The sequence below is a fragment of the Mytilus trossulus genome, chromosome 8 (genome assembly GCF_036588685.1).
Source record: "Mytilus trossulus isolate FHL-02 chromosome 8, PNRI_Mtr1.1.1.hap1, whole genome shotgun sequence".
Classification (NCBI taxonomy): Eukaryota; Metazoa; Mollusca; class Bivalvia; order Mytilida; family Mytilidae; genus Mytilus; species Mytilus trossulus.
In genome coordinates, this window is record NC_086380.1 from 10690063 (window position 1) to 10714248 (window position 24186).

Here is a 24186-nt window from a genome sequence, read left to right on the forward strand (position 1 = left end):
ATTTCAGATATGATTTCTGACACACTTTTGTCATAATGGCCAATCAGTTCATAATAGCGACCGTAACATTTCTTGAGTGATGACCTTCCTTTGATTGATTCATAGCCCTGTCTTAGCAACTTTGGAGAAAGCAGTATTCCTCGTTCAACAAAATCAACGTACTTTGAGCTAGCTCCAGAGTAACGTATCAATTAAGATACATATACTCCATATGCTGGTGCCGCTGGGATGTTGCTACACAGAAATTGAAAGTTGACAATAGGAAAATTAAAATCATCGCGTTTGTCATAAATTGGTGTTTAACCTACAATCAGTAGTCATTTCGAAATACCACTAACAACAAAAAAATGCATCTGAGATTAAATTTACAATCAGTACACATCTAAGATCCAATGGATTTAGTGTAAAGACGTCAAAAACAGAGAAATACATGACCTTGAGCAATGCAAAGATACAGATATCGACAGATCGTAGATCCATGAATGCATATAAGAATAGACGATATAAAACAGAGATGAATATATAAACAATTAAATTTGAAGAAACTTTAATTTAGAAATGAAACACTTCTACAAATGGCATGCCATAAACGGAATATCCCATTGTCTTTGCCTTTTTAGCTAAACCTTCTGTTTCAATATGGTGGTCAAACAGAGTTTCTGGAAAGTCTAAACCTTTTCTATGACACTTTGCCCGTACCAGAAGAGTGCAACCACCAACACCATCTAGGGGGACAATACGCCCTTCTCCACGTAGATCGGGTAAATATATCCGAGATGTAGAACCATAACCTTCGATTACCAGATAATTAGGTCGCATGTGTTCTTGATTCTCTAGGGAAAGGGGCGTTTCTCTCCATATATTTTTGTCATAATTTCTGACAGTTAGTCCTTGCTTAATTAAGCACGTGGGTGTGACGATATCCTTCTTGGCAAATAACAATTGTTGTATTATATCTTGAGGTAAGTCGCCTATGTCACTGTCTATCCATAATACATAGTCTTCGTCGGATAAAGCCTTTTTAAACAATAAATTCCTAGCTTTAGCTAAATGTTGTCTACGTTTATATTGTTGAATACGTTGATGAATATCTTCCCAGTCGCCACTTACTTGTTGACCAATGTCAAAATGATAAAAACTGATGTTTCGAAACCCAGACGTCCTCAACTCCTCTATGACAAGTTTAGCTTCCTCTACTGTTCCGTCCGTACTACCGTCTTCTCCAAAAGCTATTGATATCAACTCATGTGCATATTGTAGTTCGCGGATCTCACGTGCAAATCTAAACAAAGTCTTCTCACTATTATGTAACGGTGTTAATATCAATATCTTATAAGAATAAATCGTTTTGTCGAGCTCTAGATTTTTATTTTGTATTCTATCCGACAACCGGTAAACGACGTCAGAAACAGAGAATTTTGGCACTGGTGGAATAAAATCAATCGGTTTTGCAGGATCATATCTGTTTGTATCGATACCTCCTGCTTGTTTCACGCGATTCTCTTCGATGTCGTCGTAACTTAGGGGAACACCCACGATTTCCTCGTTATACTTAAACGTTGGTTGTCCTTTAGGGTGTTTGTTCTCATTTGGTAAATCTCTGGGCTTATCCATAGAATCAGATAAGCTCCGTAATACGCCTGACTGCAGCAGTATGAGTATAGTTACTACTACAACGTTGAGAGTTAGAAGGGCTGTTAAACAGCTGATACGACAACGAAAAATTCGCCTCAACATATCTCATTGTAAGAACTACTGCAGTTAGTGTACGGCTCTTATAACTGTTACCGGTGTAGAATACTGGACACTGTCAACGGACAGTAAGACTGGTAACGGTTCACAGACTGTACCTATGAACCACTTAACGATCGTACTCTTCAATGTATACTAAATATATTTATATCCTTCTTTGGTTCAATCAACACTTACTTAGTCCTTGCTATGCCTGGTGGCACTTAACACAATGCAAGGTCGACAGGTTTCCTCAATCGATTCTGAAATTTAAAAAAAATGAGATATACTGTAATTAGTCCAAATATTGACTAGTTATTGTTAATAAATGAGTAATTAGTATATCTTTTGAGTAACTTGGTGAAATGAAATGAGTAATATTGTCTATTGTTTATCAAAGTAGATGCAAGAAATATTGTATATCAATAAATTCTTATGGGTTCCGGCAAAATACAACTCCTGGAAATGTATTGCGTGTAAGTATTACAGAATAAAATAATAAATCGTTGATCAATAGGTCTGATAGTGTGATAGATTTATCTTTCTTAGCTTATTGAAAACTTTTCACATGTATCATCAATTATTAGCACTCGACATGTCAGTCCTCTATATCATCACCCAACTTGTATCATAATATGAATTCTTTAAAAAATACATGCGAGGTAGATTTCATTTTAACAAAAAAATAAGACATAAAAAACATGATAGACATATGCCTATTTTCGAAGACATTCTGTTGTCCACTAAAACAATTTTGGTTACATATATTTATCGTCTGGCATTTTTCAGGCAGTTGTGGTCGTTTTGTTTATACTGCATTCTTCAGTATTTCATTGACTTAATACAAATGCTTGTCGTCCAAATTTGCCAGAGTATTTGGTAATTCTATAACTTTCTAAAAATCATCATAATAAGGCTCCATTCGTTTAATGTGTTTTATCCTTTGATTTTGCCATTTAATTGGGGACTTTCCGTTTTGAATTTTCCTCGGTGTTCAGTATTTGTGTGATTTACCTTTTTTTAACACATTAATTGACAATTAATTATTGTATGATTTATCTACAGATATTAATGTTGTCTTGTTTGGACTCAGTTATAAACAATTATGAATTAGTCTCTCTTTGACTTTATTATTATCTTAAAAACAGTCCGTGTGTTTGATCTTTTTATAAAATTGTATTTGATTACTCAGACAAATTAAATACATGTACGTGTAACAAGAGGATTACTATAACAAGGAATTGTATATGTATACACTTCCTTGCTATTACACAATAGTAGTCAGAGGCGGATTTAGGGGGGGGGGGGGGGCCCGCCCCCCCCTTTTTGGGAAAACATTTGGTTGCTTATATAGGGAATCACTGAAGCGTGACTGAAGTGGGCCCCCTCTTAGGTCAGTCAGTGGGCCCCCACTTATGGAAATTCCTGGATCCGCCACTGGTAGTATCGGGTTTGATTTAACTTCTGCATAAGTGATAAATGATTTGGGTCTTATATTTATCTGCATGCATTCTTTCAAGTTAAAATAAGAATAAGAATAATTGTATTTATAATTGAAATAATGTGTCTTATTTGTATGAATTGTCTGTTATATATTTGGTGGCCTGTTTGGGAAAATTCATCTAAAGACAGGTAACATGAAAGACGTACTGTTCCGTGTACTGTCATGCCCCCTTTTTTAATCAAAACTTACCACTTAAGGCTCTTGCAATGAACAATATCGCTATGAAAAGATTATTGACCTATGTAACGGTACACCTAGATATTACATTAAATACGTGTGTATGTTTAGTAAACAACTTACCTGTCATTTACCTGTTGGTAAAAGAGTTGTAATAATTTTTATCCCGTTAACGGATACGAATTTATTCCGTTTTTAGTTTTTCGCGCACAAACGTATAGGAGTCCACACTGATTATGGAGTTAAAGTTGCGCGAGAAGTTGTGCGGCGCATTCAGTGTTATTTTTGTGCATTGGGGTATATTTAAGGATACTTTGAAAGAATAAAAGAAGAGATATGATTTAATGTAGAACCTATTTTGGAAAACATAACGTTCATGTTTGAATGTTAAAGTTTGAAAACAGTAAGCGGTAGAGACTGAATTTCGTCAGTAATGATTTTGGCTCCCTATGACCATATTTAAAGAACAAAAGGTCTAATGACCAACCATACACTTAAGTACTTGTCATATCTAAATGAGTTGAATGATATACATGTATAGGTTGGTCATCCCTACCCCTGTCATTTTAAAATACTAACTGAAATATTGTAAAAGGTTGCCTGTCCCAAGTCAAGAGCCTTTAATTCAGTAGTTGTTGTTTTTTATGTGCTACATATTTGCTGTTCGTTCATTTTTTTGTACATAAATAAGGCCGAAAGTTTTCTCGTTTGAATTGCTTTACATTTGTCATTCCTTCTATAGCTGACTATGCGGTCTGCGCTTTTCCCATGGTTGAAGGTCGTATGGTAACCTATAGTTGTTAATTTCTGTGTCATTTGGCCTCTTGTGGAGAGTTTCCTTATTGGCAATCATACCACATCTTTTTTTTAATATGAGGCGCCCACCCTTTAACTACATATTTTCTAGTTTGTTCTTGTGTGGCCCCATGTTTATTTTTTCTCTTTATTGAAGCCTATGTGAATATAATTTGATACAGAAAGGTCGTACTTGTATTGTATCCTATTTTTAAAAGAGTGCATATGAGTGTATCAGGTGAAGAATCAACATATAAAAAATGTCTCCAGGAATCACTCCTTCCCATCAAGTTTGTGAATGTTAAAATATCTTGAAAATGGTCGAGAACATCCCCTTTTACCACATATGTGTTTCTTTAATGTTGGGTATACTTCCAATGCAAGATATGGCAATTCATTAAAACAAGTAAGCGAATGACATCTTTATTATACATCTTGTTTCACATGTGAATGTGACGGAGTGTTTTGCAAAATAATATAAATTAAATTGTATTGCAAAACATATTCTACAGACACCATTATCATTTAATTGACCGTGATGGCAAAGAAGTAGGTCCGGTAAGGGCCGGTTATGGCCTCAAATTTCAAGTTCATCTGTCGAACGATTTTGGACACTTTTTAAACACTTAAATGTCTGTTTGAATCAATTGAAATAGACATTTAAATGTTTAAAAAGTGTCCAAAATCGTTCGACAGATGAACTTGAAAAACCAAAAAAAGACCAAAAAGGGGTTCTTCTGAACCTACTCAACAGATGAGATCATAAACAATAGAATTGACCAAGCAGATGCAGATTCAGGAGGGGCAGGGGACCTGCCACCCTATTGAAAAAAAGGTAAAATTTTGGTTGATTATCATGATAAGGAATCACTGACGCTTGACCGGAGCGGACCACCTCTAAGCAGGCAGTAGGTCCCCACTTATGAAAATTTCTGGATCTGCCACTGCCAGGGATATATTTCAAATGTCGAAGCAACACTCCTGTCTAGTTTTCCTAGATTATAGCTTCTAGTAATGAGACTTGTCATTGAACTTGTAGAAACTCATAATGTCAAAATCGTTTGTGTACATACATCTGTTGTGCACTTGAATTACATGTTTTATTAGTTCTAAAAGTGTTTGATATTATGTGTAATATATAAAAAAAAAACATTTCTCAGAAGGCACATTAAATATAGACAAGGCTTGAATGTAAACCATATTAATTGTGTTTTATGATTTAAGCGTTATTAAGGGATAAAAGCTAAACACGGTCCTAAACAAACTGCCAATCTTAACATGTTAGAGCTGAAACATGTTTACACGTTGTACACCTGACCGAAACAGTAAAATCACAAAAATACTGAACTCAGAGGGAATTCCAATCGGAAAGTCCATAATCACATGGCAAAATTAAATGACAAAACACATAAAAAACTAATGAATCAGAACTGTCATACTCATGATTCCAAGTGTTCTAAATGTGGTTAAAATTGAGTTTTGGATCTAAACACCATGTTTACGGTGAAAAAACAACACGACGGGTGAAATATACCGAGAAGAATCGTTTTAATCTTCTAGTGATAATAAAATAATCCATATTTTTAAATTCCATGCAGTGTTAGTGGACTCTTAAACTCCTTTTTGTCATTTTTCACTATTGCGACGATATGTTGTTTTTTATTCTACTTAAATAATCATACATGTATTTGTGTTTAATTGATTCAGCGTCTTTAAAGCCAAAACCTTGATGACTCCTTCATTTAGATAACTATAATATTTATTCATCTGCATCATCCACGAAGAGAACTTAACTAATAAAATATTTAAAATAAGATTGCTAATGACACAACTCTCCACACGAGACCAAATGACTCAGATGTTAACAGCTAAATGTCACCATGCGTCCTTCAACATTGAGCAAGGTCCATACCGCATAGTCATCTTTAAAAAGGCTGCATGTGAATTGACAATGTAAACTAATTCAAACGAGAAAACCAGCGGACCATTTTATCTACAAAATATAAACGAAAAACAAATATGTAACACATCAATAAACGACAACCCCTGTATAACAGACTCCTGAATTAGGACAGGCACATACATTCAGAATGTGACGGGGTTAAACATGTTATTCGGATCCCAACTCTCCCTCTAACCTGGGACAGTGGTGTACAACAGAAGACTGAACAATAAAAATTAGTTGAAAGCGGCTTGACTCATCAAATGAATACAAATAGAAAACATCTATCAAAAACACAGAGTGGACGTGTATATCTCAACAACAAAAAGACACTAATTGCAGATATGATGCTGCTTGCGGTTTGTTGTCACCGAACACTGTATACTTATGGTAAGATTATTACAAATGTAACTCGGTTATAGTCCATGTTTGGCCTGTTTTTCTCAGTTGGTATTTTCTATATTGTAAGTCGTTGTACTGATTTCCCCATAATGGGTCCTCTATTGGATGTGAATTTTTTATTGTCCCTTTGGTTTCTGTTATATAGTATTCTACAAAAGAAAAGTGTCTATACCATATGTCGAGTTCTAAATCGTCCAAACTCAAAAATTGAGAACCAATTAATCGTAATTCACCAAAAATCTGCTATCAATATTTAATTCTCAAAATAACAAAGAAATTAAAACAGTTTTTATTAATAAGCACTTAATATTTAAAAAGTTTCATTGTCATATTGGTTTGGTTTTTTTAGAAAAAAAAAATGTAGCTATTTCTAAACTGAACGAATTTTGAACCAGCAAAATTATGGCAAATACTCAACACCACTGTAAAAGAATATGGGTTTTATTATTGGGGTAACTATTGTCTAGGCGATTACTTAACACAAGCACGAGCTAGTAATTCAATTTGATATATTCTCTAAAGATTTGAAATAGAACAATATATATACTGGAACAGGAAATCAATTATATGATAACAAAACGCGCTATAAGGTAGCAACAATAAAAATCTTCTCATATTTTTGCCAGAAGGAAAAAAAAACTTTCCCGCGAACTTTAAAGACGTATTGTCGAAAACATATTGATGACTTGTCTGGTTAGAGAACAATGATTTGTTTGTGTAGTACCAGTCGTGGTCGGACTATCAATTCGGCAGTTAATTGGTTCTTTTGACGGGTAAGACAATGTTATTTATAGATCTTGTCCAGTGAATAATGAAAATACTTGGTAGGAATTTCAAGTTTATGTGAACGCTATTTCATAGATAAACTACAGCTGTCTTTTTCAGTTGTGCTTCAATTGAAATAAATCCAAATTGAAAGATATAAGTGTATATGTTCCGTACCATATGAGTATTTGGACCATACGCATATGGTCATGACCATATGGGTATATACTCATATGGTCGGGGTAATTAACACTCTGTAACAGCTTACTTTAAATACGTCTCAACTCTTCATATGGTATGACTGTTCATTAAAAAGACGCTATCATATAGGTAATTTTATATTAATTTATATAATCATAACAAAAAGATTAGCTAAAAAAAATTAGAAGTTTCAAATAGTTAATTTTATTTACTATAATAAACACATTTTATACCAATGGTCATTGCCGATGGTCATTACCGATGGTTATTACCGATTGTTATAACGAGTGAATGGCAATATGTCGACTTAAAAAAATATTTCAAAAAATTTCTTAATGAACTGTTACACAAGAAGTCAACTGAAAGTAACACATTTATTTAATTTGTCTTGTGAATATGGTGTATTGCAGTCATGTAACGATATTTGAGATCTAGAGCTTCTTAAAACATCGTAGATATATCGGAATGGCTCAAGACCTCTGTATCACTGTACGCAGCTGCAAAAAGGCTAACTTTTCATTCGCAAACAAAAGATGTAAATGAAAAGGATCGTGCACAACAAGGACTAGTAAATGCAAAAAAGCTATGATACCGTGTGGAAGTAACTGTCACCTCAGGCCTACATGCAAGAATCATTAATTAGCGATGAAAGCTAACTAGGGCATCAATATTTAATTTTTACGTAGTGTTTGAATTATAAAATTAATACATTGTCATGTAACCATCATTGCTTTTTTATTTAGTTTTTGTACTGATACGTTTATAATGTAATTTGAAAAAAATACCTATATGGTCCAAATACTCATATGGTCCGGCCCGTTAAGGGCATACGATACAGTTTTGATCCTGTATTTACAAGTTCGTGAAAATTTGCATATAGGCTATTTTTTACCTGATTAAATCAAATATGTAATAAAAAATATACCTTCATGTGCTACTTTTTGAGTGAAATGAATTCGAAATTTTGTATATTTGCTCAAAATTTAGATTTGTGGCCGTAATTTCTTTTTCGAGAGAAAGACATAACTTTTTTGTTATAAAAGATAACCACAAATTGTTTTCTGTTAAATAATCGGTAATTTCTGTATTTTATAAGTACCCTAAACAATTATGCATTTTTTATTCAGAAATAACTCATATTTATCAAATGTTCATGAATTGAGGAAAATATGCCATTTTTTTGCTGCATGTTTGTCAAAATTAAAAAAAATCCTCTATTTACAGTTTTATAAAATTTGGGTCAGATAATCTCCCTGCAAAATGAAACAAATTGCTGTTTTGAAAAATAGGGGTCCATGAACTTGTTTTTAAATTAAATCAGTTTGAATGATAAAAATCAGTCCAAAAATGCATCTTTTCCCGATATGGCAAAGTTTGACGTCGCGAAAATAACATTTTACGTTAGCAACGTCATTACCTCCCATGTAACTGTATCGTATGCCCTTAAGAACCAAACGAGTATTATACTCATATGGTCCGACCATATGAGTATACGCATATGGTCATGACCATACGCGTATGGTCCAAATACGCATATGGTCCGGAACATATACAACTTCTGTAATACATAATGAAGCATCACATTAGCTTCACAGTATATATTGTTAATATATTCACGGTATTAATTCTTACCCGAACATACCAGTTCTTATCGGACAATAGATGAATTATCACGTTGTGATTGGTTAAACGCCGTCACGTGGTGACCCCCTATGAGACCGTTGGGGGTTCATGACGCGTTAATGGCGACGTCATCTATTAATGTTGTTGCGTTTCATTGTTTATTTTACAACAAAACAACGCAGAAAAAGTCCAGCGTCCGATAAATTCGTTATACGGTTAACTACTGACCCCCTACGGATCCACAGAGGGTGAATAAAATTCATAGGGGACTCGGCCTCCGGCCTCTCCCCCTATGGATTTTACTAACCCTCTATCCGTATGGGGTCAGTAGCGAACCATATAACTAAAAGAATACTATACAGTACAGTCAGAACTAAAATATTTTTTATATCATTCTTATAGTATGATTTGCACATCTACAATTAAAAAGGATAGATCTGTAATGCCCGCCCCCCTTTTCAACGGTAATTTGCCGAAACTACTTTCGTAACAATGTGTACGCAAGTATGTAAACACTGAGCCGATATCAATATGATCTATTCATACGCGATACACAGTCAGTTTCACAAAAAAAATCTTATTACTAAGATTGATCATAAGTATACCGAATTGTTCAAAAATACTTCTTACAATTGTTTTGCTCTATGCAATTTTAATATTCATGTACCGTACCGGTATATATCGAACAACGGTGAATGTACTCATTCCGATTTAACTTTTACGATTTAACCTCTTTATGAAATCAAGCACTGACACGCATAGTAATGTGCGTGCTTGCCTTCAGATAGAATACTAGCTGAAGGTCATTATAACTGTCTCATCCAGTCAGTACAAGGCTGTTAAAACGATACAATTGGTATTGAAAACAATTGATGAGTAACAATTCCTTTAAAGAAAACCAGAACTCTCTTGACGATATATGTTGTATAGTTATGTAACGCTGGCAAATCTCTATCAGGCTTTATATCAACTATAACATCAATAGTGTAGATTATAGATGTGTGTCTGGGAGAAAACGTTGGATGTCTAGTATTGCATATTCATCCAACAGATCTGTTTGTGCTTTTGACCCACTTTAAATTTGGCAAAAACATATTTACCAGTCGATGTCGCATATATTTAAAAAGGGCACATACTTGAACATGTATTGATGATAAAATCAATGGTGATATACGTCATTATAGTTGTCTTATAATATTTCGAGTCTTTTGTTTAAATTATTGCCATTGTGTTGCCACACCAAGACTTATCCAATTAGGTATATGTGATCGATGATCAGTAAACAACACCCCCCCGGAAAACCCTACTTGGTGAACTTTAAACTGTTCGCCATACAATTTGGAATCATATCTTTCAATAATTACATTAGATGTATGTTTCATTATAATAGGTTTTTCTGATTGGCTAATTGCACATCACATGTTATTCCGTAAGCAATTGCATGAGACAATAACATTTCATTAATTATGACACGAGGTCCCACAATAAAGTGCACAGGTGAATTTAAAAATTAAACTTCATGAAATCGTGTTTTTATAATCCTAGCTAAAAAATGTAATTATAAGTATTGAATGCTTCTTTTTGTAACTTTATAGGGTTGTAAAAGCGTTGACTGTGCGTACATTTTTAGAATGAAGCGCTTCCGCGCTTCATAAAAAATGTACTTCGGTCAACGCTTTTACAAAAAGAAGCATTCAATTCTTAATTGTTATGTGCATTTATAAAATGAAGAGATGTGTTATAGCAACTTAAGAAAGTCCAAATTACGATTATTTTAGCAATTTTAGGTCATCGTATGGACTTCAACAATGAGTCAAACCAATACCATCTAGTCAACATTAAAAGAAACGGAAATGATAAAAATGTGAAACATTTAATGTCTCATTTTGTTTCTTTTTTTTTAAATTGAGTTTCTGTCATAAATTGATAAATAAAACAGTTTAGTTAATGTCTATAGCACGTCAGCCGTTCTATTCATAATAATTTAAAAAAAAAAAAGAGATGTGGTATGACTGCAAATAAGACAACTGTCCACAAGAAACCAAAATCACATTGAAATTTCCAACAATAGGTCACCGTACGGCCTTCAACAATGAACAAAGCCCATACCGCACAGTCAGCTATAAAAGTCCCCGAAATGACAATGTAAATCAATTCAAACGAGAAAACGAACGGCCTTATTCATGTACAAAAAAATAAACGAAAACAAATATGTAGCACATAAACAAACAAAATCAGAATTACAGGCTCCTAGATGTTTTAGGAAAAAGGACACGTGACGAATGTACTGAAATATATACGTTAGTCTTCTATCCTCACCAAATAGAAAAATAAATAAATCAAATAGTTAATTGTGAATATTAATATTATTTGACGATGTCCCACGAGAAAGTATTTTATACGACAACTATCAACAAACGTTTTCCAATTAATTTTCATTTTCCCTTTGGAATTACTGATTAATTTAAACTCTCTGTGTAGATTTATGAAAAGGATCCAGAAAACAAATAAATAAACACTATTCGAAGGGAAATAGATGAATATATTTTAGTTTTGTTTGAGAACTCTGATCAACTATTGCATATCGGATTTTATGCCATTTTTGATTAACTCATAATACTCAAATTGATGAAAATGCTTCATTTGATAATGACTATGAATTTATTTAATTTCATATGGTCTCTTTTATATAGTCATAACATCGGAATATGAGACTTGTAATTATAAGGAATTTAAATTGAGTCAGGAATTAAAGGTATAAAAAATCACATGATAAGTGTATTGAGTTGGATATGAGGTATTGTGCGGGGAACCTTAAATTCGGTATTTTTAAATTTTTCAGGTCATTGTAATATTCTTTATTCTTTATATTTTCAGCACTCTATTATATTCTATTCTTGAATATCCCAGCGGATTTTTCTCTTTTCTTTGTCCTTTTGTCTTTATTCTCCACATTTTACCCACAATTATCTATTCTATAAACCCCATCGAGATCATCTGGGATATACAATATACTTTATTTTCTTTTAAAATAAGTCGGTTAAATTGTACATTTGAAATAATCGTGTTTTATATGAAAATGAAAGTGAGCTTTATAGAAGCAACACTTTCAAAAAGCATCGTCGATAAGGGATATTCGTTTTCAATAAAGCAAAAATCATATTCAGTCATTTCAGGAGTAGACGAGGGACAAAAAGCACAATGTCCATTAAGGAAGAAAAAATCCAGACAACTATACTATAATAGTAATTACCCACAAAACACTTCACAGCAAGACTGAGCTAAACTGTGAACGCAACAAATACCACAAAATATATCAGTGTGCTCCCAAAGAGTAAGCACACTCTTATTTAATACTTTTCTCTCTTTTGGCAATAAAACATATATCGTTCCCTTTACGTTACCGGGATGGTGATCAGAAAAGAAAAGCAGCCAATCAGTAAAGATAAACAGAGAACATAAATAGCATACATCTAAAATAATATCTGATGTTTGTCACTTTGTGTAGACAATAAGGTTAAAATGCGATAAAACATTATAGCTCCATGCGAAATTCCAATTGAATTGTTCAACATATTGTTCATGTCTGGGCTTTTCATAGCCGGTTATACGGTATGCATGGATTTTACTCATTGTTGAAGGCTGTACGGTTGCCTTAATTGCTTACATCCACTTTTCAGCTTTCTAGCCCACATTGTAGTGACAGACGGTTATACTATATATAATGTTCTGTACTCATATATTGTCTAAGGTCGATCCTTGTTTTATTTCAATAAGACTTTAGCAGACACGGGAGATTAATTCGTAGCAGACATACATGGATTTAATATCATATCATAAACCTTTAATACTCAGCAGCGTACATATAGATTATCCACATATGTAAAAACGATCACCACTAGCCGCCTTCATTCGGCAATAACTCTCTTTGAAAGGTCGGCATGGACTTTCTTTATGTCATATTGTATTGTTTAAAGGTCAGACCATGTAGGCTCTGTTTAAGGTTAGTTGTGTCATTAAAAGAACAATATTTAAAAGTCGAAAACAATGCTTATTACTTTATATATAACGGTTAGCGCGTACTAAAACTTTTTACCCCGCTACATTTGTTTGCACCGGTCCTTAATTAGGAAACTGATATTCAGTGGTTGTCGTTTGTTGATGTGGTTCATAAGTGTATCTCGTTTCTCGTTTTTTATACAGATTATGCCTTTGGTTTCCTGTTTACACTAGTCATTTTTGGGGGTCTTTGTAGCTTGCTTATCTGAGTGAGGCATGGAAGGCTCCGTGTTGAAGGCTGTTCTTTGACCTATAGTGGTTTACTTTTACAAATTGTGACTTGGATAAAAGGTTTTGATATCTTCTTTATATATCATTTTAAGTTGCATATAATTGCTTACATCCACTGACTGATATGGACAATTTTAGGGTGGAGGTCAGGAATTCCTCATACATTAAGATGCTTTGATTAACACGTTTCGCAGGGATGTGTTGTTGACTATGTTGACCACCATAATAAACGTGTCCAGTCGGATTATTTAAATTTGGACATACCTGGAAAACGTTTTTGATCGGCCCTATACCTTTATGGTCACTTTTTCCTATCGGTTCTGTAGAGTTGTGAGACAGTGTCCCTATAATGAACTTCCGATAAACGGATATAAAAGTACATTTAACTTGTGTATATATATACATGTATATTGATTATAGTATTTTATAAAACATTATGCTGTTAAAATTATTGTATCTTTTTATTTATTCTAACCTGATTCCTTAAGAGCTATAATAATATTGCATGTAATTTTGATTGCGGAGGTAAATATTGAATGTTTACAAGAGGGAGTATTTTAATGTGTTTACTTAAGATATTAAAATTTTGTATCGCGAAGAACAAACATTGTGCTTTTTTTGTTTCTGAAATAACAATTATACTAAAGTCGCTTGTAAAGTAGCGAACAAAGCTGCAACTCACAAATCTACGGGATGTCGTCGAAATATCAAATTTTCATTTAGTTTTATAAACTTCATTAAGCACAGCTTTCACACAAATTTACGAAATTTCAAATATCTGACAAAAGCATATTGCAAACGCTGTTTCAAGATATCAAATATATTGTTTCTGATGTGGATCAGTTAATGGCGTCGATATGTGGGGAGGTATCGATTAATTGCAAAATAAAAGACACAACAAACACGGCTTCCTCTTCCTCATTTTTATACTTATACATGTATACATGTACCTCGAATTTGACATACGCGGTCATCTCAGTATTAGAATCTGTGACAAAAGAGACGAATTTGATTTTGAAATTATCAGTTTCCTCCACCTAAGTTACAATATACCAACTTCACCTGCATATAGGATAAAAATTTCCAAATTTATTCGGTAACCGTATTCAAGAGCTACTAAGACTTTGTAAAACGCCACCAGTGCATTAGTAGAAAGTTGATGAACCATGGTATGTCAAAGAACGTCTCGTCCTTTATGTTAAACAAGTCAATTCATATCAACTTCACAATTAATACACGAAGGTCTTAAATGATAGATTCTGTGATCTTGTCTTTATGAATTTTATACTTACTGTTTAGTCTGGTTTTTTTAATATCCATTTGACGTGGCTCTGTACTTTTTCATCCCGCCAAAGTGTTATTGTGCTATGGCCATATTTTTGTATATTTGTCTATATGCTAATATGCTTTGTCTATATGTCTATTTGTGTATCTTTGTAACATATGCTGTGGCTCTGTTCATTGTGTTATTGTGCTAGAATACATTTTGGTATTCCCCCTCCCAAATTCGCTATTTGCTTTGTCTGTAAACCTTTTTTTTTGAGTTTTTTATTAAATATTTATTTTTGTTTTGATAGGGATTAAGATTATAAATTAATGCTGTTGTGTTAGCCCAAATTTTTGACATTTTTACCTACTTTGTCTGTTCGTTTTGTTCACATATCGTTGTCAATATATTGAAACTTAACGCGACTGTCAATCAAGTGAGATGTTTAGCTAGCCACAAAACCAGGTTTAATCAACCATTTTGTGCCTCAGAAAATGTCTGCTCGTTTGATGTGTTTGAGCATCTGATTTTGCCATTCGGTAACAAACTTTCGATCTTGAATTTTCCTCGGAGTTCGGTATTTTTGTGATTTCACCATCTTTTCATACATTTGGTAGATAATGTTTTAGTTCTAATATACAGAACTCGATTATTGTTGATAAAAAACACGGCGTGGTTCAAAATGTCAAAATGAGGGATATACGGTTAGTTTTATTCTGGGTTCTGGCGTACTAAATTATCATCCTGGTACTGTTGTTTTGTTATTTGTTTTGTTTTTTAAATGGGTTGTCATATTGATTTTTGAGGGATCGAGATACCTCTTTGGGTTTCCAAAATTTTATCTCTGAGCTATTCCGGTGCTGTAGAAAAAAGACGTGGACAAACCAAACTGGTATGTTTTATTTCATTATATTTCTTGTCCAGGTCCTCTTTGTATTGATATTATTGTTGTTGACATTTACAGTTTCATATTGACTCACAATTCCATATTGGTTTTAATAGTTAATCGTTAGATGAACATTATTTACAATTGTATTAATTTATTTTGATTTGATCCCATGGGTATACTGTTTTGATATCTCCGTTTTGATTTTATTGTCAGTTTATGGTAAATTTCTACTTCAAAAGAAATAAAAACGTGTCATGAAAAACGTCAAAAATATTCTTTTTCAATAAATGTGTTTTAGGAATTATATTCTTTATTGAATTTTCAAAAGTGCATACAAAGTATCTAGCTTACGATTTTAAATAAGCATTTAAGCAAAACATACAATATGAAGGTTGAAGATATAAGTCAAATCAAAATAAAGCACAAAACAAATAGAGAAAACACTACAGCAAAGCGAACATTGGAAAGTGCACTATTCAAGACAAAAATTGTGGTCACAGCGGACATGTTTACCTGAAATTATCTGAGTATAGCCAACTTGTTGCATGGTACAGAGTTTGAGTTGTATTTGATTTTTTATATTTTTTGTCATTTGTTTTTAATTTGAAGTAAAACTTTATAAAACTAATGCCAGATGGGAAGAAAGCCTATTGTCTAAGTTGTCGTTTTTGTTACGACTCAAAGTTTTTTATTTCCTCTTTGGTTATTTTTGTCACTTTTTATTGCAATTTCCCGAGGAAGAGGGGGGGGGGGGTTACTTAGATATAAGAAGCTGTGGTATGAGTGACACTGAGAAAACTCTCCGTCCAAGTCAAATTTCTATTTTTTTTTATTACGTGTAATTACGCTTATATACTGAGTGCCAATGAAAACGCAACACTTGGTTTTTAAAAAAATAAAATTTATAATTGTTCTTGAAAATTAACAATTCTAACAATTATTGATCGATATCAAACAAAAATGTTTCATTGTCATCTTTTAGACGCTATAGGTAAACGAAACATACAATGTCGAATCATCAACTCACAGTCCTAACAAAACATGTTACAACCCCGTTGTGCAGCGCAATCTCGACAGGGCCGTGGAATTAATCATCCCGGACGTTTAATGTCATCTCCAGGAATGATGTTCCATTTGTCCCGCATATCAAACTCAAGCTGACTATATGATATTGGTGGTGGTTTTCATCGTCTAAACCATATCCAATCTGATGCAAAATTTGCTCGATCGGACCAAAATCGGGCGAAACACATGACTTTTGCCTAAGATGGGTGCCAAATGTCTATGTTACCACCACTGACGGTTTTTGGTACACAATGAATGATTTTTGGTCTACAGAATTCGATATTTACGGCTAACGGCCGTTTAGATCTCACTAAGGAAAGACTTTGGTGTTCTTTAACAATTTCTGGGCAAATGGTGCTTTACTGAAACTGCTCCTAAGGATCTACCGTGACCACCATTGACCTCTCGTGACCTTTGTATTCACATCAGAGTCAATATCGAATATGTTTAAGACCAAATGTATCGGTCTGGCTGAGCGTTTCTTGCTTTTTGTACCCGGGATGTCGGTTATCATTAAATGATCCATTTTGGTTGAATTTGTGGATGATTTGGGTTATTGTAGAGGCTACAATTTCAGTCTTCTCGTAATTGTATGCAATGAAACGCTTTATTGGATCATGCCCAAAACTGCATGTCGGTGGTTGTCAGAAAGTCCTGACATTTACTCAGATGTTTATTGCAGTTTCCTTACAATAAGGGCGGGAAAATTCATCGCATTAGCCAAGCTTTAAATGACAAAATCGTGAAAATGGTGCGTTTGTTGAAAAGCGGTGAACTTGGTTTATGTCCGTTCAAAATAACTCTTACTTCGCATTTGTTCCAAAAATCATTCAACCGTAAAGTTGTCGTCAATTGTCTAAAAAGTCATTTTAAACCAACTATACAAAGTTCTAATATAAATAAAATAAAAATTATAAGATTTTTTGGAAAAACAAAAGTGTTGCGTTTTCATTGGCACTCAGTATATGATATTTGTACACACATTTCATTAGTACTCGATTGGTAATAATGGTGATATATTTAACAAAAAATATTACGACCAAATTTGACGTCGTTAACTCACGAAACTAGCAAATGGAAACTGTATAACTTTCGATTACATGTTATGGAGTGTAATTTGTGACAAATTTGTACTTCGTTTAGTTTTTATATTATCTGATTTCATAAAAGATTCGAATTTCTGTTAATTAAGAAGTTCGTACCCATATAATCATTTTTTCAGTATTCTTTTTACATGTAATTATTTGTTTTCTGAGTATATACTATAATGAATTTATACTTGTCGTAAGCTTAATAAACAATATAGATGTATGCAACTTTTTTTTCCAATATAATAAAGTATCATTATCTTTATTATTTGATTATAGTTACACAATCATCACAGGGGGTAACAGTTTTCATAGAATAGTTTAAAATCTTTTTACTATTTATCACCAAGACAATTTAGAAATTATATCACAAATAAATACAGACGCCTTTGTACCCTACCACTTCAACATTTATTGATACTGAAATATAAAGGTTTACTCTCTTTTAATACAGCAATTATTTAGTCAATATCACACACAGAAATCTATATTATTTCAATGCCTACTTTTTCTAAGGTTAAATTGAAGCTTTAATCATATAAATATTTACTGTATCCCTTAAACACTTTGATAACAAAGCGCGCGTGCGACTTGAATGAAACATCTTCATCATCAATGGTGAATTGTTTAAACAATTAGATTAGTGAAAGTCTTCAGAGAATAGTGTCAGTTGGTTCATTTATTGAGTTCCATAGAACATGGATCAGACTTAACAGAAAAATAAAATAAATTGGTAGATTCCATACATAATTTAGAACATTAAATGCTATCAACAGTCCACTTTTCTCACTTAGGTACGTGAAGATTTAGAGTTCCTAAACATTAGGCTATAGTACGTGGTTACTTACATTGTAGATGTCAGATGGTTTTATATGATAAAGGTAAGAATAATTTTTCTTTTTTGCATATACAACTATTAATGAATATTGTTTAGCTTAGATCAACACTACCTCGGTTTGTATTCAGAAAATGCATTTGAAATGAATTGTCTGTGTGACTTGGACGTTAATGTAGTTTTTGTTTTTATGACTTCAAAAACTTATTATTCTTGATACTGTCCAGGATATGAGGGGCTAGATTGTGGTCCTACATTTTTCTTTTTTATTTTTCTGTCGTTTTTCTTTTTTCTCTATCAAATTCGAGTTCTATTCTGTAATCTTTGTATTTTAGCATTCCATTATTGGCTATGTTTTTTCTCTCTATTCTCTATTTTGTTTTGGCCCTTAATGATGCATCTTTTTCTATTATTCTATATTCTGCAGCTTTTATCTGTAACCCTTTATTATGTTAACCCTTCAAGACCCTCGTATATGTAATATGGCAATATGAAATTTAAACGGCACAAATCCTGATATATATAAATTTTTAATTTAATATTACAGTTTGTTTTTTTTAACTTGAATGAGTTTGGGAATATGATACAGTAAAGTAGGACACATTAAGGCACATGAGTTTATAAATAAACTGACAGACTTGTGTCATGTGATTATCAAATTGTGAAGGCTTTTATTTCGTATAAATGCATAATACCTCGTGTTGGGTAACGATATTTGATTCAAGCTACCTATCTTTTACCTTTCTATCAATTATGTTATTTATCAGTAGGTCCTGTTTTAAGTTAAAGTTTGGAAACAAATTAACGAACTGAAACCCTGCATCGGGGCCTTTTATAGCTGACTATGTGGTATGGGCTTTGCTCATTGTTGAAGGCCGTTCGGTGACCTATATTTGTTAATTTCTGTCATTTTGGTCTTTTGTGGCTAGTTGTCTCATTGGCAATCATACCACATCTTCTTTTTTGTATACAAAGGCTATAAGACTACCTGAAGTTGCTTCCATCTAGGCTACGGTCATCTACATCTACATCTATATCGTTGAAATGCAAAGGGTCTAAGACCCATCACGCAAGTACTAATTTTGTCATTCAATATGGTGCTCATTAAAAACGTATTTACATGTGAAATTAAAATGAAATGTTTGTTGCGTGACTACTTTGTTATATAAGATGTGAGGCTGTTCTTGAATGCCTCTGCATTTTCTATATTTAACAGTCTTATTGGTAGAGTATTCCAGTCTTTGATGGTACGTGGAAAGAAGCTGTATTTGTAGGTGTTTGTTGAAGTTTGAAGGTTTCTAAATTTGCTTCGGTGGTATTGCCGTGTTGTCCTGCCTTGTTGTTCTACATAAATCACAAATCATTCGAGCTTTCATTATGTTTTGATATATGCATCTATTGTTTTTAAAGTCTCTGGTTTGAGTAAATTGACTGAAAATTACACAGTTAAATTTTACCATGCAAAGCAGTGTGAAATAGCCTTATTTTCTAATTAATGAAGAAACATCCCATAATGCAATAGTAATTCAGTTGTTGATAAAAAAAAATTAATTGTCCGAACTCCTACTGAGCACTCTTTATAAAGAGTAATTCGACAATACATCTAAAACATTATATTTGAGGAGAAAAGTTTTTTCTATATACCTTGTCACAATGATGGTTTATTGAGAAAAGAGATATGTATAGAAAAGTTGTCAAGCATGGCTTTTAGAGGAAGCAATTATAACCTTGAGCAGTAATTACTGTTAATGGTTAATCTATAAATGACCTTTTAACGCGTTAAAAGACTTGACGTCATATATACTATGTAAGACAATGTACAAAACACTATTTTGGAAACTATTCTACAGAATACGTCATTTTCCAACATTTAAATGTTTTTAAGAAGGAAGCGAATTAAGTGCCATATTAGGCTTTACAGAAAGTGAAGCATTACAAAATTTCATTAATCTTCGTTGCGATAAAATTACCAGTAGCAGTCATAACTATGTGCAATCGACCGGCGCATATAATCGCATATAGTTCTTCATTTTACAATTCAATTCAATGCATTACAATATTTTATCTCTCAGTTATATATAACACACCATTACATTAATGACATTAAGTGTTATATATATAGACACATTAAAAAGTAGAGACTAAACAGACGTCTAGGAGACTAAAAATATAAAACGTTAGCAACACATTATATCATAAGCCATACGTATATGTACATTTTTACAGTATAACAAAGGAGTAAGTTCAGTAAGAGCCATTTTTGGCCCCAAAATATAGCCATTTGTCTTTACAATACACATATATAGGGTACTACTACCATTAAGTCATGCTAAATTACTTAAATCGTCATTATTTTAGCATTTTAGTTAACTTTTTAGACGGTTTCCGTCTTAAATGAAAGTGGCCGCATTCGTGTTCATTCATAATATTGTAATGTAAGTTGTATTTGATGTTAATACATAACATATATCAAGTTTGAGGATGAACATTGATGCGGCCACTTTCATTTTTGACAAAAACCATCTGAAAAAAGACTCTTTTTTTGCATATTTGATAGACTTAATCAGTTAAAATCTTGCACATAAACGAATTGAATAAATTGAAATACACACTAAAGTGTTTAAAAAGTGTCCAACATATTTCGTAAGATGAATCTGAAATTTGAGGCCAAAATCGGCCCTTACCGGACCTACTCCTTTCTACGTCTATTTACAACAAAAGATCACAGTGGTACGTGTTGTCAATTGGCAAACACTATGGCGATGCGGCTTTGCTTCAATTGAAAACCGACCAGCTCTTTGTATTTGCACAATCATATTTACTGAAATACACATTGTATCGTTTTGTGTTAAAAAAAAAACATCTAGATATAATTATACAAATTAGAATATGTTGTATAATTACCAATGAGACAGCTATTCACCAAAGTTTAAATGAGGTGAACGTAATCAATTGTAGCTAGACAAACGTTAGGTCTTTAACATTGAGAAAAAAATACATGCCGTATAGTCAGCTATCAATGTCTCCGAAATGATGGTCAAAACGTATAATTTTTAATTTACTGCATTTATATGCTGTGTAACATTCATTCATAAAACAACTATAACCTTTTTACCTAAATATCTTTTTATAAATTTGCTTTCAATGCATTTCAATTTTGTTTTTAATTTATAATTATAACGATATTGAAACAAGCTTCACTGATGAGTCTTATACAGATGAAACGCGTCTACTGTACTAAATTATAAGCCAGAATTTTTACCAGTATATCTATGAAAAATCGTTTTCTAAAAAAATCTTTGAAATTTTGTTAATTATCAAATCACATGCCGTAGCCTATATAGTGCTTCTTTCAACTTATATCTAAACCCCTATCGAAATACAAAAAAGATATGGTATGATTGCAAATGAAACAACTCTTCACAAGAGACCAAATGACATAGATAATAACGACAGTCCTATAGGTCACTATAATCCCATTTCAGACTATCTATAGCCTTATTACTATGTATGTTTGACCAAAGATTAAAAGAGCAATTGTCCTTATGATTGATATTTAGATGTTACCTTACGTAATATTGATTATACTATTGACCACATTCGTACAATTAAAACAATTGGTATAGTTTATCTATTCCCATATTGCTTCTAAAACTATATAACTGACAATTAAATATTTATACACAAATAGTACAATTAACGTGTAACAAAGAACATGTTATATCATTATTTATAATAAAACGTTTAGATTATTCTATTATCTGTAATCGTAGGAGTTCTTTGTTTATTAGTCATCTACTTATCAATATGTGATAATTTTTTACACCATTTTTTAATAGTATGGTATACACATGGGCGATTGAGTACAAAGAGTTAGGACAATAAAATAATATTATAATTTAGTAACAATAGCAAAATAGGGGATTGTATCTGAGTCGATAAATTAACCACAAACAAAACAAGACAAGCATAGTAGATAAACTCATCACATTTACAAGGATTGAAATTTAATATTTGCGCCAGACGCGCGTTTCGTCTACAAAAGACCCATTAATGACGCTCGAATCAAGTAGTATTAAGAAATTGATATACAAAAAAAATAAAATGTAATACTATATACAGACAATTAAAACAAAACAAACTATCTAATTCATGTAGAGAAAGTCACCTCCGGGTGCGGGAGTTTCTCGCTACATTGAAGACCCATTGGTGGCCTTCGTCTGTTGTCTGCTCTATGATCGGGTTGTTGTCGCTTTGACACATTCCCTATGATCTTTCGCAATATTATTTACCCTAAATATAAGAAGATGTTGTATGATTGCCAATGATACAACTCTCCACAACAGACCGAATGACACAGAAATTAGCAACTAAAGGTCACCACCGTACGGCCTTCAACGATGAACAAACACGAATTATGATAGTAAGATAAACATAGCATGTCAATTTGACCCTCTTGTTGCTTTAGCTGTGTCTAATAATTGTCCTATCTTTTTAATTGTTATTTTCATTCCAACGGAACTTGTTTCGTACACTCTAAATGCTATTTGTTAGTTTACAAATAGTAGTTATGGTACGATAATTAAACTAAACTAAACTATATGTAATACAAGAGGCATGTTTTGTGGGGTAGGTCAAACAGAAGGAAGGTTGGGGAATAAGGACGGTCACTGAAAAATGGGAATATGTTGCATTTTAAAGGCGGAAGATGAAATCAAATATAGGTGGCAATACAACCATCAGCAATGTGCAAATCAAAAAACCGGAATGTATGAGCTTTAAAGAGCTCCGACATGACACAATGTAAAAAAATCAATGGCCTGACTTTAAAGAATTAACGTGAAACACATATGAGACAGCTATAGGTCACTGTATTGCCTTTAGCAATGAGCAAAAACAAATACAAATGGTAATTTATCTATACAAGGCATGTAAAGAACATAATGCAATGCGCTTCAAACTAAAAAAAACTTTGCAGAGACTTATGCTAGATAAAATCATGAAAACAAAATATGACATAAAATTAAAACCAAGTAACGACATTTCGTAAATTGTTTTCAAAAAATAATTTTACTCTTATTGTTTGATCTGAAACAGACAAATCTTCATAATGGACACCGAGACAAAAACCTGGAAAACACAATTTATTTCAATAACATTGAATACATGAAAATTTAAAAAAAAAATATCATTCTATAGTATCAGGTTTTGATGTAATTGGTATGACATCATGTTTTAAAACATGTTTGTTATCATATATCAATAGCTCTGTGCTAAATAATAACAACGAATAGACAATGATTTTCTATTAATCTCTTTTAAACCTAACTTGCTGTGAAATACTACGCTTTTTCTAAAAAGCTTTCTCACACTTGGAATAAAGTTTCAGTGCTATAACGCACGGATTCATTGCGTATTTAATTTATCACATAATCCATAAATAGATATATCACGAGATAATTTATAGTTTTTAAGCATGGAGTTAAGTTGTATTATTTTCTTATTGTTAAAACAATATTAAGAAAAAAAAATCAATATCGCTTCAAACGATATCATTAATATTTCAAAATATTAACGATATATCCCACAGAATAGACAAATTAAAGGAAGCA

The 24186-nt window shown here is 32.7% G+C and overlaps 2 protein-coding genes across 4 annotated transcripts in view; one reads left to right on the forward strand and one right to left on the reverse strand.

The window, feature by feature from the left end:
• Nucleotides 1–530: 530 nt before the first annotated feature.
• Nucleotides 531–3557, reverse strand: LOC134728267 (uncharacterized). 2 transcript variants are annotated; one of them, XM_063592813.1, is made up of 2 exons: nucleotides 3536–3557; nucleotides 531–1994 (listed from the first exon to the last, which is right to left on the reverse strand). In XM_063592813.1, the coding sequence occupies exon 2, from the start codon at nucleotides 1735–1737 to the stop codon at nucleotides 553–555; it is 1185 nt and encodes a 394-aa protein (XP_063448883.1). In that variant the 5' UTR covers nucleotides 1738–1994; nucleotides 3536–3557; the 3' UTR covers nucleotides 531–552. The 2 variants fall into 2 exon arrangements, with proteins under 2 accessions (XP_063448883.1, XP_063448882.1); XM_063592812.1 differs by lacking the exon at nucleotides 3536–3557 and adding an exon at nucleotides 3425–3521.
• A 3644-nt stretch (nucleotides 3558–7201) lies between these two features.
• The window catches only part of LOC134728268 (uncharacterized), a 64650-nt gene continuing 47665 nt past the window's right edge, over nucleotides 7202–24186 (forward strand). Inside the window, exons 1-2 of one of the 2 annotated variants that reach the window (XM_063592815.1) lie at nucleotides 7202–7324; nucleotides 18534–18620. The gene's annotated coding sequence lies outside the window, so the exon portion shown is untranslated. Of the gene's footprint in view, nucleotides 7325–18392; nucleotides 18621–24186 lie in introns of those variants that run through there. The other variant, XM_063592814.1, reaches the window with a different exon arrangement.